At 54.6% G+C, this 13,826-nt stretch overlaps 1 protein-coding gene across 6 annotated transcripts in view; it reads right to left on the bottom strand.

The window, feature by feature from the left end:
• Window positions 1-3,879: 3,879 nt before the first annotated feature.
• The window catches only part of MCF2L (MCF.2 cell line derived transforming sequence like), a 205,328-nt gene continuing 195,381 nt past the window's right edge, over window positions 3,880-13,826 (bottom strand). For 3 of the 6 annotated variants that reach the window (XM_050766971.1, XM_050766972.1, XM_050766974.1), the window contains 5 exons: window positions 13,618-13,736; window positions 8,886-9,007; window positions 7,113-7,225; window positions 6,943-7,046; window positions 3,880-6,822 (listed from right to left, as the gene is read on the bottom strand). In XM_050766971.1, the coding sequence (XP_050622928.1) occupies window positions 6,737-6,822; window positions 6,943-7,046; window positions 7,113-7,225; window positions 8,886-9,007; window positions 13,618-13,736 (544 nt within the window). In that variant the 3' untranslated portion in view covers window positions 3,880-6,736. Of the gene's footprint in view, window positions 6,823-6,942; window positions 7,226-8,885; window positions 9,008-12,098; window positions 12,174-13,183; window positions 13,277-13,617; window positions 13,737-13,826 lie in introns of those variants that run through there. The other 3 variants (XM_050766970.1, XM_050766973.1, XM_050766975.1) reach the window with 3 other exon arrangements.

The raw sequence follows: 13,826 nt of genomic DNA, 5'->3' as shown, positions 1-13,826 counted from the left end.
AAACTGCTATGTGTTGTCATTTTGAGAACCTGTGAGCACATCCCACCTGGTGCCAGATGCATCTCGGCAGGACGCGTGCACGCCAGGGAAACAGGCAGACCCTGACGGGATTTGAGCTTGGGCACAAACTGGTTCCAAATCTATTTGGTGCCGCTAGAAGCAAGCGTTTCCTTGTGACAGAGGGTGCAGGGCATGGGAGGACAGAGGAGCTGCGTGCACGAATGCCCGTGTGCCCTGTGCCTGCAAAGCGGCCACGGCAAGCTGTCTTGCAGGTCAGTTCCACTGGCTGACGGTGTCTGTACTGGCAAAGAAAAGCCTGTGCTAAGCGGGCCTCTGTTGTCTGTGTAGAGAAGGGAGCTGGGCCTGGGCACCACTGTCAGTCATCAGAGCCGGGGCTGCTCCCTCCTCCCCACCGGGTGCTTTGCTGGAGGCAGCTGAGCCCTCGGGCCGGCCGGGTGTCACTCCAGTGCCATAGGATGCTAAGCAACTTTCAGTTGAAGAGAGAGAATGTATGCAACGTTGAACAGTTATGATTTTGAGCAGAATTTGTTTTCTTCTCTGGACCTTGGTCCTACTTTTTATCCTTGTCTGGGGTCTTAGCGTGGAGAGAAGTTCACCATGGGGTGTGATCAGATTGTCCATCTTTTCTTTTTGTCCATCTCTTAAAGTGCAGCTTGTCTTTTGTAAGAAATCTATCCTTGCCCTAGGCAATAAGAATATTCTATATTCCTCATAATAATCTTATGATATTTAAGATTTCCTTTCCTTTCCTCATAATAATCTTAATGTTTTAATCATAAGTTTGGGGGGTGCTACTTTTACGCCATCATCCACATGGAAAGGCAGCTGTCCCAATAACACCCGTTCCTGAAGAGGCCATTCCGTGCCAAAGATTGACCAGCCCCAGGACAAGCCAGGTCCTTGCACACATCCCTGCCTGGGAATCCGAATTCTGCTTGACCCCTTGTCATGACTGATGGCAGGTTTATGATCTATCCAGACGCCTGGTAGGTGAGCCCTCCCCCTCCTGCCTCTGCTCCCCGAATCGCCATGGCTATCCTCAGACCTTTATCTTCTATGTTTATTACAATCAATTTCCTAACTCCACAAAGAATTCTGTTGGGATTTTGATTAAATACACGGATTAACTTGGGGGAGAGTTAACACTTTGGTGATACTGAATTGTCCCATCCATAAAAATCTCCCATTTAGGCCTTCTTTTATGACCTTCTATTATGTTTCATGATTTTGTCCAAAACCTTTGTTACATTTATTTTAGCATTTAGGTTGCTGTTAAAATAGTATTGTCATTGCTAGGAATATAACTTTTTGTGGGGTGATCTTGTGGGCTTCTTGGTTTCAATAGTTTATGAATTCACCTGGATTTTCTAGATATGAAAAGTTATTTTTCAATTAGCATGCCTTGTTTCCTTTTTCTTTTTTTTTTTTTTGAGATGGAGTTTTACTCTTGTTGCCCAGGCTGGAGTGCAATGGCTAGATCTCGGCTCATGGCAATCCCCGCCTCCTGGGATCAGGCGATTCTCCCGCCTCAGCCAGCTGAGTAGCTGGGATTACAGGCATGTGCCACGACGCCCGGCTGACTTTGTATTTTAATAGAGATGGGGCTTTTCCATGTTAGCCAGGATGGTCTTGATCTCCTGACCTCATGATCTGCTGCCTCGGCCTCCCAAAGTGCTGGAATTACAGGCCTGAGCCACCGCACAGGCCTTGTTTCCTTTTTCTTTGTTGTGGTAATCACTAGTACAGCCGCTAAATCGCACTGGAGAGTAGTGGGGTCCCTGTTCAGTTCTGCTGCCAATGGGGATGGTTCTAAAGGATTTCAGTACTTAAAATTTTTGCTGCAGCCGGGCGCAGTGGTTCACGCCTGTAATCCCAGCACTTTGGGAGGCCGAGGCGGCAGATCATGAGGTCAGGAGATCAAGACCATCCTGGCTAACGCAGTGAAACCCCATCTCTACCAAAAATATAAAAAATTAGCCGGGCGTGGTGGCGGGCGCCTGTAGTCCCAGCTCCTCAGGAGGCTGAGGCAGGAGAATGGTGTGAATCCGGGAGGCAGACCTTGCAGTGAGCCGAGATCGCGCCACCATACTCCAGCCTGGGCAACAGAGTGAGACTATGTGTAAAAAAAAAATTAAAAAAAATAAAAAATAAAAATAAAAAATAATTTGCTGTAAAGATTTTGTTAGATATATTTTATTTAAAGAAATTTTCTGGCCGGGCGCGGTTTTATTTAAAGAAATTTTCTTCTACTCCTAGTGGCGGGCGCCTGTAGTCCCTAACATGACAAGTACATGTTGAATGAAAACGTGAGACTCCGTCTCAAAAAAAAAAAAAAAAAAAAAAAAAAAAAAAAAGAAATTTTCTTCTACTCCTAGTTGGCCTACTGTTTTGCATTTGTTTTGCATTTGTTAAGATGGTGATTTTCCCCTTTACTTTGTTAATACGGCAAATTATAGCCATATTAACATACTACCCCTTGCATTCCTGGGATAAATTTACTTGCTTAGAATGTATTACTTTTACTTATAACATACAATTGGGTTTTATTTAATTATATTTCATTTGGAATTTTTGCATTCATCTTCATAATTTTCTTTTTTCTTTTTTTTTTTTTTTTTTTTTTGAGACAGAGTCTTGCTCTGCCGCCCAGGCTGGAGTGCAGTGGCCGGATCTCAGCTCACTGCAAGCTCCGCCTCCTGGGTTCACGCCATTCTCCTGCCTCAGCCTCCCGAGTAGTTGGGACTACAGGCGCCCGCCACCTCGCCCGGCTAGTTTTTTGTATTTTTTAGTAGAGACGGGGTTTCACCGTGTTAGCCAGGATGGTCTCGATCTCCTGACCTCGTGATCCGCCCGTCTCGGCCTCCCAAAGTGCTGGGATTACAGGCTTGAGCCACCGCGCCTGGCCAGTTTTATTTTTTCTTACATTATCTTTTTGTTTGGTTGATTTTGAGAGACAGGGTCTTGCTCTTTTGCCCAGCCTGGAGTGCAGTGGTGTGATCATCATAGCTCACTGCACTGCAGCCTTGGACTCCTGGGCTCACTTGTAAGGTCTCAGCTTCCAAGTCGCTAGGACTACAGGTGTGCGCCACCATGCCTGGTTAATTTTTAAATTTCATGTAGAGATGGGGTCTTGCAATGTTGCCCGGGCTGGTCTCAAACTCCTGGTCTCAGACAATTCTCCCACCTTGGCCTCCCAAAGTGCTGGAAGTATACGTGTGAGCCACCTGGCCCAGCTGATTTTTTCTTACATAATCTTTGTCAGGTTTGGGTACCAAGGTTAAACTTGATTCATAACTTTATTGAGTTGCTTTCTCGTTATATTCTTTTAAATAGTTTTTTTTTTTTCTTTTTTTTTGAGACGGAGTCTCGCTCTGTTGCCCAGGCTGGAGTACAGTGGCCAGATCTCAGCTCACTGCAAGCTCCGCCTCCCGGGTTCACCCCATTCTCCTGCCTCAGCCTCCCGAGTAGCTGGGACTACAGGCGCCTGCCACCTCGCCCGGCTAAGTTTTTGTATTTTTTTTTAGTAGAGACGGGGTTTCACCGTGTTAGCCAGGATGGTCTCGATCTCCTGACCTCGTGATCTGCCAGTCTTGGCCTCCCAAAGTGCTGGGATTACAGGCTTGAGCCACCGCGCCTGGCCCTTAAATAGTTTTTATAAATATTTTTGTATGCTTATAAAATCGCCTAGGTCTGGTATCTGTTTGGGGTCTTTTTTTTTTTTTTTTTACTGCAATGCAATTTCTGTAATTGTTATTCATCAACCCAAGTATTTTATTTCTTCTTGACCCAGTTCTAACAATTAAATCCTATTTCTCTGTTTTCAAATATATTGGCAGAAAGGTGTTCATAATGGCTTGCTCATATTTAAAAATTTTTATTTGATATGGAATGTCTTAGGTTTTCTATAAATTAGTCAGTTTATTGGATTTTTCAGGTACAAAGTTTGAGTTTTACTTTTGATTTTGTTATTCTCTTTTCTCAATTGTCCTAATTGACAGAAGTATTTAAATACTTTCTTTGGGTTACGCTGGTCTTATTTTTTGGCTTAAATGGTTAAGTCGTTTATTTTGTCGTGTATAAAGTCGGACGCCACTAAGCTGTCGACGCCGATCTGAGCTGGCCATGGCTGTTTCCTCACGTGGTTCTGCGCACTCGGTCCAGTTCTAGGGAGCCGACTCCCCGCATCCCATGAGTTAGAAACAAGCTTTTAAATTGCCAAACACTGTTTCCATGATCTTGCCAGTGTTTTGTAAATATTTTGCTTGTGCTCCACGTGTGCTGGAAAATAACACAGATTTCTCTGCTTAGGGACAAACAGGCATCACTTTTCGTGACAGTCAACATCTCACCCCGACTGCCAACTTTGCTGTGTTTTGAGCTTTACAGTCAGTTGCTTACGAGTTCTGATTGCCGCGCAGCCCCCCTTTACTCTATGAACTGTCCTGAATTCCATTTCATGTCGACACTGCTACATCAGCTTTCTTATGGCGTTTGTCTGTTCTGTCTTCTTTTATTTTAAATCTTCAATCTTTATATAATTTTGCTTGATGGTCTCTAAGCAGTGACTTGCCACGTCTGATCTGAGGCTCTTCCAGGAGGCCAGCGTAAGATGATCATGTCTGTTGTGAGTCAGACACATCTGGGCTGTGTCTTCCGTCATATGTTGTTTCCTGTTCACCATGCTGTCCCCTTTCTCCACCCTTCCCTTCTTCTACTGGATCAATACCCTCTCTTTATGCTCCCTTTTCTGGTCTGGAGCGTATCGGCTGCATTGTGATTCTGTAATGGTTCCTCTACGCTTTCTCCGCTGCCTTTGCGTTTCCGACACTCACAACCTTGTTGCTGTTTTGTCATCATCGCTGTCTGACAGAAGAAAGCAAAGGGGTTGCTTGGTGCCTGAGCTGCACCCTGGGCCCTGCTCACCGCAGGCTTCTTTTCCATCCCAACAATGACTTGCCATGTGCAAGCACGGCGCACTGCAGCCCTGGAAACCCTGACCGCTAAGACGTTCTGTGTCTTGACAGACAAAGGCAGATGGCAGGAGTTACTGATATTTATTCAGACTTCATCCATACAATAAAGAACTCTGCTTTTAAAATTCCATTTACATCAGCAGTTTAAAAAAAGTGACAGTGGATGAAACATGAAGCTGTAAAGTGCCTTTATGGGGAGGGTCACACAAGGGCGCGCAGCTGCGCGATGAGACGGAGGCACCGCGCCTGCACAGTACGTTCCAAATAACTTACACATCAGAGGAAAAGCTACCGAGTCTCTGCACGCTTCCTGTTTGATTCCGCACCCTGGAGGTCTGGCCAGTGACAGCTGCAAGCCACCCGGAGGGAAGCGTGAGGGGAATGCAGCCACGCCCACCTCCACTGGGCTGGGGCTGGGACCCGTGAGGCTGTGAGGCGGCACGTCCAGCAGCACGGGGACAGCGAATACGTCCTCTCCAGCAAGACACACACGTACACACATGGTCAGAGGTGCACACATACAAAAACATCTGCAGACTAGACACCGAAAAGGCTTTAAAAGAACAGAATCTGTTTCTGAAACACAAGAAGGGTAAAGCAGGAGAGGTTTTCTTTCCAGTTCTGCTGTGACTTGAATAAAATACTCTCCCCACTAACACTTCTGTACTCAAGGGGGTCACCAGGTGGCAGGTGGACCTGGGTGGGAGGCAGGGGGTGCGTGGCGAGGGGAGTGGAGGTGTGGCCTCCGAGGAGGCTGCCGTGCAGTGAGGCAGGGGCAGGGCTCTCTGAGCTATGGTCAGCAGCACTGGTCCATGCGACACCCTGCAGAAACTGCATCTTCGCATTTTCTTTAAAAGCAATAAAAATATCCTAATTCAGTGAAGCTCTTTAAAAAAATCAAGTCCCTGCATTTTTTTTTTTTTTTTGTAGAAAAGAAGGTTAATTGTTTAAATTATAGTTTAAATTTTCTTTTGAAAATGAACCCTAGGTAGGTAAAGGAATCTCCTTGGCTTCTAACCGCTTTTGGTGGTGCAGACACCACCTGATGTCACCCAGGGACACGTTTTCACCCACCTGTGACCAGGGAGCTTCAGGGAGTGGCATCCGTTCCCACGGGAGAGTCCCCCAAAGTCATTTAATGGTATAAACAGCGTGCTTCTATGTAAACCCCGGTAACAAAAAATAGTTTTCTATCAAATACAGTATCAAATTGTCATTTCATGTAAACACAGTGATTCCTGGTAAAGAATTGAGGCCAAAGTACCACAAAAAATGGCCACGGGATTGATCCCTGCTTAAAAAAAAATCCTAAAACTTGTAAAAGATAGAGAGTTCCCACACCCCGCTCTCCTCAGGCCACTGTCAATCATCCACGTCTGCCGAAGCCGCTCCACCGTGGTCTGCCCGTCCCCTGGAAGCACCGTCCGGAGGCAGAAGCAGCAGGGCGGAGCCAGGAGATGCCGCGGCCCGACGCCTCCTGCCCGGGGCTGTTCCCTGCGGCCCGTCCTCTGTGGGCTCTGGAGTCTCCGAGGAAGTCCCAGGGGTCCGGGGTCTTCCGCGGAACCAGCCTCTGCCCCGGAGGGGTCCTCTGCAGCCCGCACGGCCAGGCGCTCTGGGTCGGGGCGGGGCGGTGCCCCTTCCTCGGGACGTCCGGGGGCACTGCGCCCTCCCCACGCCGCGCCAGCCCTCGCAGCGGCAGCCCCAGACAGCGCGCGGGTCTCCTGCGCCCACACTGCGCGGCGCTACCCCTGCAGGTCGGAGAAGGGGGCCTGGCCGCCCTCGCTGCAGCTGGACGAGTTGCTCAGCACGGCCGACCCCGGGCTCGACTCTGCGGGGACATGAGGCGGGGACAGGCTTCGGCGTCTGCTCTCCGGGGCACGCGGAGCAGCTTCCTCGCACACGGGCCCTTGGCAGCGTCACGGGTGGGCTCGGGGCACGTGGGCCTTACCTGAGCTGCTCAGGCACTGGGCCGAGCCGGACGGGCCGAGCTGGACGGACAGGCTGCTGGCCGGCACCCAGCCCTCCTTGCCAGTGGTCGGGTCCCTGACGTACCTGCAAAGGGCGAGGGTCAGCGGCGGCCACGTGCGGGGCAGTCCGGGGGTGAGCGCGGGGTCTTACCAAAGGCCCTCGTCGCCCTGCTGCACCAGCTCCACCACGTCCCCGCTCCTCACGACCAGCGCGTCAGGGCCTCCCTTCTCGTGGTCCGCCACGACCGTGTATTTACCGGGAACCTGGTGGGAGACGGGCAGGGGCAGAGGCAGCATCAGCCCCACAGCAGCCAGGCGGAGAACTGGTCCTTAGTGCCCTGCCCCGTGGGAGCTCCTGGCCGTGGCCGGCTCAGGGGAAGGGCTCCAGCCTCAGGAGGAGGCTACGACGCAGGTCATGACCACGTCAGAGGGGATGGGAAGCGTCTGTGAATCTGTCCTTGGGCCCAGCTGCCCCAGCCTCACGCTGGTCTCCACACAGAGCTCCCGACTCCAGGGCCTCTGCACCTGCATACCCACCTCCCGGAGGGCACTTCCCTGCCTTCGGGTCTTATTTCCATGCTGCTTTGCTGAGGCCTTCCTTGGCACTCCCCAACTCGCCCCCCCTCTGCTCTCCCTCTCCCCCGACAGCTGTCCTGCCCAACCTCCCCAAGCCTCACTCCTCTTCTCTCCTCGCTGTGAGAGCGGAGGTTCCTGTCTGTGCTGTTTCTGCTTTGTCTCCAGGGCCTAGAACTGTGCCTGGCACACAGCGGAGGCTGCACAGATGTCATGGGACACGTTCCCCTGGGGAATGGGGAACCGCAAAGCGGCAGCTGTTCCTACAGAGTGGGGAGATTCACAGCCTCCTGGTGCTGTGTGCGGTGGGCTGAGGAGGGCTGCTGCCGGCTGCAGGGCCTGGAGCAGGAGGACGGTGACTGGGCTGCCTGCCCTCACCCAGTGGCCTGTACTGGCTCCTGCCCCTGTGGTGCCCAGAGTAGCCAGGATCACTCCCCACACTCCAGGATCATCCAAAGAATGAGATCTAAATCTCTCTCCAGGCCCCGTGCACCCTGGTCCACCAGCCTGTTTCCCCTCCTGCCATGTGGCCTCCGCCTCTGTGTCCCCCACATCTGTTCTCACACCTAGGCCTTCCTTTGTGCTGTCTCTGTGGGAGAGGCTGGCGACCCTGAGGGCCCTCCCTACCCTTCCATGCCTGGCTTCTCTGCCCTTCCAGAGCCTCCGGGACCTGTCCCCTTTGCACCTCCAGCCTTGGTGCGTGGACCAGGCACAGCACAGAAGGTGCAACAGACACTTCTTGGTGTAACCCTCACTGGAATGATTAACACATGGCAGCTTTTTCTTGCTTCTAACATTAACAGTGAATATTGTTTCAAATGCTTAGCAGTTCCATTTTCTTACGAAATGAGAGAGAGTTGTGTGTATAGTTAGGAAGGCTCAGCGTTCTATGACATAAAGGGTAGTGCGGTGGGGACTGTCTCCTCTGAGGAAGGTGTACCCATGAGTGGGCTCTACAGGAGGCTGGGTGGGCACCTGGAAATTAACCCAGAATCACAAAGTGCCACTGAGGTAGAGGAGCTAGGAGGAGCTGGGGCTGTGTCCTAAGACCCAGGCCCAGGTAGACCTTCCAGGGTTAGGAGGAGCTGGGGCTGCCCCTAAGACCTAGGCCCGGGTGGACCTTCCAGGGTTAGGAGGAGCTGGGGCTGCCCCTAAGACCCAGGCCCGGGTGGACCTTCCAGAGTCAGGAGGAGCTGAGGCTGCCCCTAAGACCCAGGCCCCGGGGGACCTTCCAGGGTTAGGAGGAGCTGGGGCTGCCCCTAAGACCCAGGCCTGGGGGGACCTGCCAGAAGCACCCCAATCCCCGGAGGGCAGCCCCCATCCCAAGTGCCCGCAGGGAGGCCTCGGTTACCAGCTTCTTGAGGCCCAGCCCGCCGTCCTCCTCGGCGTCGGACGAGTTAACCTGCTCTTCTGCACTTGACCAGCCCCCGTCGTCCTCAGGTGCCTCCAGTGAGTGGGAAGTTTTGCTCCAACCTGAGAGAGACAGAACTCGTGAGGGACCCCCTGGTGATGAGCTGCTGTCTGCATCCATCTGAGGTGGGGTCACCTAAGTCCCACAGACCCCCTGAGATGTGCACCGTGGGCCCCAACACAGCCCGTCATCTTCCCGGGTTCATAAAGAGCTGAGCAGGACACCCCTACAGACTTCCAGAATGCCTGGCACGTTTCAGGGTTTCAGAGCATCTGCTTCCAGTTGCTGGGCTACCCTGTGGGAGACCTCAATCCCCAGGCCCTGGGGAAGCCACGCCCTTGTCAGGCAGGGCAGTGCCCCTCAGCCAGGAGGGAAGCGGCCTGCCTCCCGCAGATGCCCCCCCAGGGCAGGTGTTTCCAGTGAGTGCCACGGTCATGTTCAACACCTAGCAGAGCGAACCGGGAAGCAGTGTCTAAAAGCAACAACTGAGGCTCACTGAGAGGGCCCGACGCCCTTGATCTATGGGATACCGAGGGCTATGGTCCCCACTGGCAAGAGAGTAGCCCCTGGCACAGCGGCACCAAACCAGAAGGCTGAGGCCACGCAGGTGCCGTGGCGGAGATGGGCTCCCACTGGCCACGCAGCTCCAAGCGGGAGAAGAGGAAGGAGTTTCTTCCAGACTTGGGACCACACATGTCCCCCCCCGCCCACAATGTTCCTCCTGCCAGGGGCCCAGAGGACGGCACCTGTCTTTCCCATGTGGGGGAGATGGGAGACGTCCTCGCGGCTGAATAAACACGCAAAGGCAGCAACCGGGCAGCAGGCCCAGCGCATCCCACCTGGTGCCAAATGCACCAAGGCAGGACACACGCACTCCAGGGAAAAAAGCAGATGCTAATGGGATTTGAGTTTGGGCACAAACTGGTTCCAAATCCTATTTGGTGCCACTGGAAGCAAATGCTTCCTTGCGATGGAGGGTGCGGGGCATGGGAAGGACAGAGGAGCTGCATGCGCGAATGCCCGTGTGCCCTGTGCCTGCAAAGCGGCCACGGCAAGCTGTCTTGCAGGCCAGTTCCAATGGCTGACAGTGTCTGCACTGGCAAGCAAAAGCCGGTGCTAAGCGGGCCTCTGCTGTCTGTGTAGAGAAGGGAGCTGGGCCTGGGCACCACTGTCAGCCAGCAGAGCATGGAGCCGCTCCCTCCACTCCACCCGAGTGCTTTGCCTTCTTGGGGTCACAGCTGGAGGTAGCTGAGCCTTCCAGGCAACACACCAGGCCTGCATCTGTGTGAGAATTGAGGACTGATTTTCCGGTTGCGGACCTGCGGCGTGGCCTCCTGAGTGTACCTGCAGCTGCCCCCAGCAAGGGAGGCTGAGACATAGCACAGGATGGAGGCCCAGCTGCCTCCTCTACAGCAGCAGGGACTGGCCTGTGGGGTCTGGCTGCCAGTGTGCCCTCCCTGTCCAGGCCCCCAGTCACTCTGAGGGACCACACCTGGGGCCTCTGGCCAGATAGAACCAAAAATCTGATTGAGGACAGTCGGAACAAAAAAAGGGTGGCTGCTGTGTGTGCAGAGGAGCCAGCGTGGCCCGGGTAGGACCTCACACACGAACCTCTCCACGGGACAGCGAGGCCGGCCTGTGCAGGGTGACACCCAAGCGGCTCTGCCCTGGTGCCACCAGACACACAAAGGGATTCTTGAGCTGCCCTGGCTGTTGGTGCTTAGTGCTCCCCAGAGCCTCTCTGCGGGCCGTGTTGGAATAGGGCGCGGGGGAGGCCAGCAGCGAAACGGAGAGGTCTGACCGTGATGGGAACGGCAGCACTTGGGAGCGGGCACCCACAGGCCAGGCCAGTGGCACTGCCCCAGGAGATGGGGAATTCTGTGTGAAGGCAGGAGGCTGGGTGATGGCCAGGATGGTACCCTCTGTTCTGTACAACAGCCATCGGCCTTTGCTCGATGGAGTCACCACCTGCAGGGCTTGGGAAGCGGGCGCTGGGCAGCGCCCCAGGCCACCCAGGATCACTGCCACCGACTATGGCAGAATGACCCATGGGCAGTGGCCCGGCTTCAACACCACACTGGCTTCCTAGAGACCCTGCCAGGCTGCACCATCTCATTCACGGACGAGGAGACGGAAGTGGAGGCTAAGCTTGGCCAAAGTACAGCAGAAGCGGCGTTTGGCCCACAGGGCCAGCCTGGCCCACCTTCTCCACCAGGGACCGGCTCTGCCGGCTGCAGGTCACAAGCAGAGAAGGCTTAACAGACAAGAGTAGCCTCTCCCGGGAGACTGCCAATGGGGAAATGGCTCCCTTCTCCCAAGCTCCTGGGGCCTCCTGGGGCCTCAAAGCAACGAGCCGGGCGTCCACCCACTTGCAGGCAAGATGGTCAGGAACGCCGGGCCAGCTCCCTGCCTCTGAACTCACACCCAGGGTGGCCAAAGCTTCTGCCTGGCTCTGTGGGGCTGGCAGTGCCACGTGAGGAGGCTCTGCAGGCGGGTGGGATGGGGAGGCTGGTTGTGCCTACACCCCTGGGAACCTTTGCAAATTATTTGAAAACTCAAGATTGCAAACATGAGGCCCCCTCCCTGCATTTGAGGGTCCTCAGCGGGTCAGGGGAGGTCTCTGGACTTCTCAGGGCAGTTTTCACCCTCAGAATGTAAGGGAAGCAGGACACAAAGAGAGGTCAGGTTCCACAGGGAGCTCGGCCTTGCCGGCCCCAGGAAAGGAGGGTCTGGGTCGGCCGCCAGTTGCTCTGTGTTCCCAGCAGGAAGTGTCGGGGCAAACTGTGCTGCAGGGAAGGGCGGGAAACGGGGTGCTCTATAGCCGACAGCAGCCACTGGGCAGTGAGACCCCACCCAGCTCCACCAGCACGGCTGGGTGACCAGCGCAACAGCCGTGGCCGGCAGCCACTGACGGGGTGGGCAGTCCCACAGGCTCCGGACAGACCTGCTGTGAGGAGTCGGCTGAGAGGCGTGCTGTCCTCAAGGACCTGTCGCCAGAGCATCGCACACTGAACACAACCACGTGTCTGCCTCTGGAGCACAGAGACCCACACGAGCTTCCCCCTTAGGTGGCCTTCACGGCCACCCGACAGCAGCTGGGCCGCGCTTCCTGCCGACGCAGAGCGGGTGCCGTGCCCGAGGGTGCCACTCTACCTCGCAAACCAAAAGGAGTCGGGTCGCTCTTTACTTCGTGCCGCTTGGCTTTTTTGTCAGGACTGGTAGGAGAAGCTGCAAGAGGAGGAGGAGGCAGAAATACAACCGGAGAGAGAGAGTGAGGAACGGCAGAGAGGAGGAGGAGGCAGAAATACAACCGGAGAGAGAGCGTGAGGGATGGAGGGAGGCGGCGAGGAGGCTGACCCACGCTTGTGCCGGGAGGGGACACCCACGTTGCGGCCCCTTTCCACTGATGAGAAAGGAGCTTCTGTGAGCAAAATGCAGGGAGCCGAGGGGCCGCGCGGTGCAGGAGGGGCCGGGAGGGCGCGGGAGTGGGGGCTGCGGCACTCAGAGGCGTCCTTTCAGGGGCCGTCTCTAGGGATGTTTTCTCAGTTCTGCGCTAGCAGAGTTTGCAGCACCAGAATCTGTTGTTCATTTGTTTGTTTCAAGTTTCAGGCCAACTTAAAAGCATTTTTATAAATTGGAAAACACTCCTAATTCTCTGGAAAGAGCCCTTGTCCACCCAGAAGAGCTGCCTGCACGCAGGGCCGGCTTCCAGGGCCTCCGGGGCCTCCTGGGCCCATTCCCCCGCCATGTATTTCCCAGCACGGAGCTCTCGCAGGTGAGCAGGGCATTAGACGTCTCTGTCTCAAGGGTCCCGTCAGCCCTGTTCACAAGCGGATGCCCCAGAAGATGGCTGAGCGGCCTCTGTCACTGGGCAGAGCAGAGCCACGCAGCCGGAAAGGTCAGCACCCTGCAGGGAACTCACCTGAGAAGGCGGGAGAAGGCGGGGGTTGGGGTGCAGGGAGAGGAAGGAGGGGAGCCTGGAAAGCCAAGTACAGCTCCCGTTTCTGAGCGAGCCTCCATTTGAAAAGCTCGCCTTCATTTTTCCAAAGGAAAGCCACCCCTAAAGGATAACTCTGGGTGTCTGTGTGTGAGACACAGCGTCAGTGAATACGTGACTGGGTGGAAAGAAACGCTTTTGCGTGGCCGCCCTTGTGATGAAGGAGGCACGAATGGTCACACACGATGCATGACAGATGCCACCACGGTGAGGGTGGGTTTCGGGCAGGTGCTACTTTTACCTTTCTGACCTTTGAGGTTAGCAAAGCCCTGCAGGGTAAAGCGCTTTCTGGAAAGCGCAGAGCTTTCTGAGGCAGAGCTAGTGACCGTGTCATCTATGAAGGAAGAGAAAGAAACTATGCAGAGAGCATCGCAACCCGGCGTGGAGGCGGGTCCAGCTGCTGCGGGGAGGGCCCAGGGCGGCTCCGGGTTGCACGCTGGGTCTGGGCCGGGGCTGTTTCTGGGGCTGACCTTGCTGACACAGGGGTGCAGAGCAACGGAGAGGGAGGGCTCTTCTGTGAGGTCCTAGGGCTCTGTTAAGGGGGGAGCAAGGGGCCCTGAACGCTCTGCAAACCTTCACGCTGCAGGAAGCGCATGTTTCTCGGACACAGTGAGCACTCCGTGAGCAGCTCCGTGTGAGGCCTCCACGTGAGGCCTGGTCCCTGCACACACCCACCTTTGCCCTTTTCGGGGGGCTTTGGCAGTGGTGCTGAGCTGACATATCCCTCCAGGCTCAGGGGGTCTGTTTTCCTTTCTTCCAGCTTTTTGAGGTTCCTTGAGTTTCCTCTCGAGGGACTGATGACATCAGACAAATCAAAAAAGAAACAGTGTGTTGTCTGGTTAGTTTTTCAAAACGCGCTGAGGACCTGAGGCATTCAGCTATCT

Source organism: Macaca thibetana, chromosome 17, assembly GCF_024542745.1.
Source record: "Macaca thibetana thibetana isolate TM-01 chromosome 17, ASM2454274v1, whole genome shotgun sequence".
Lineage (NCBI taxonomy): Eukaryota > Metazoa > Chordata > Mammalia > Primates > Cercopithecidae > Macaca > Macaca thibetana.
The sequence above is the reverse complement of the archived record's forward strand: the minus strand, read 5'-3'. Positions and strand labels throughout refer to the sequence as shown.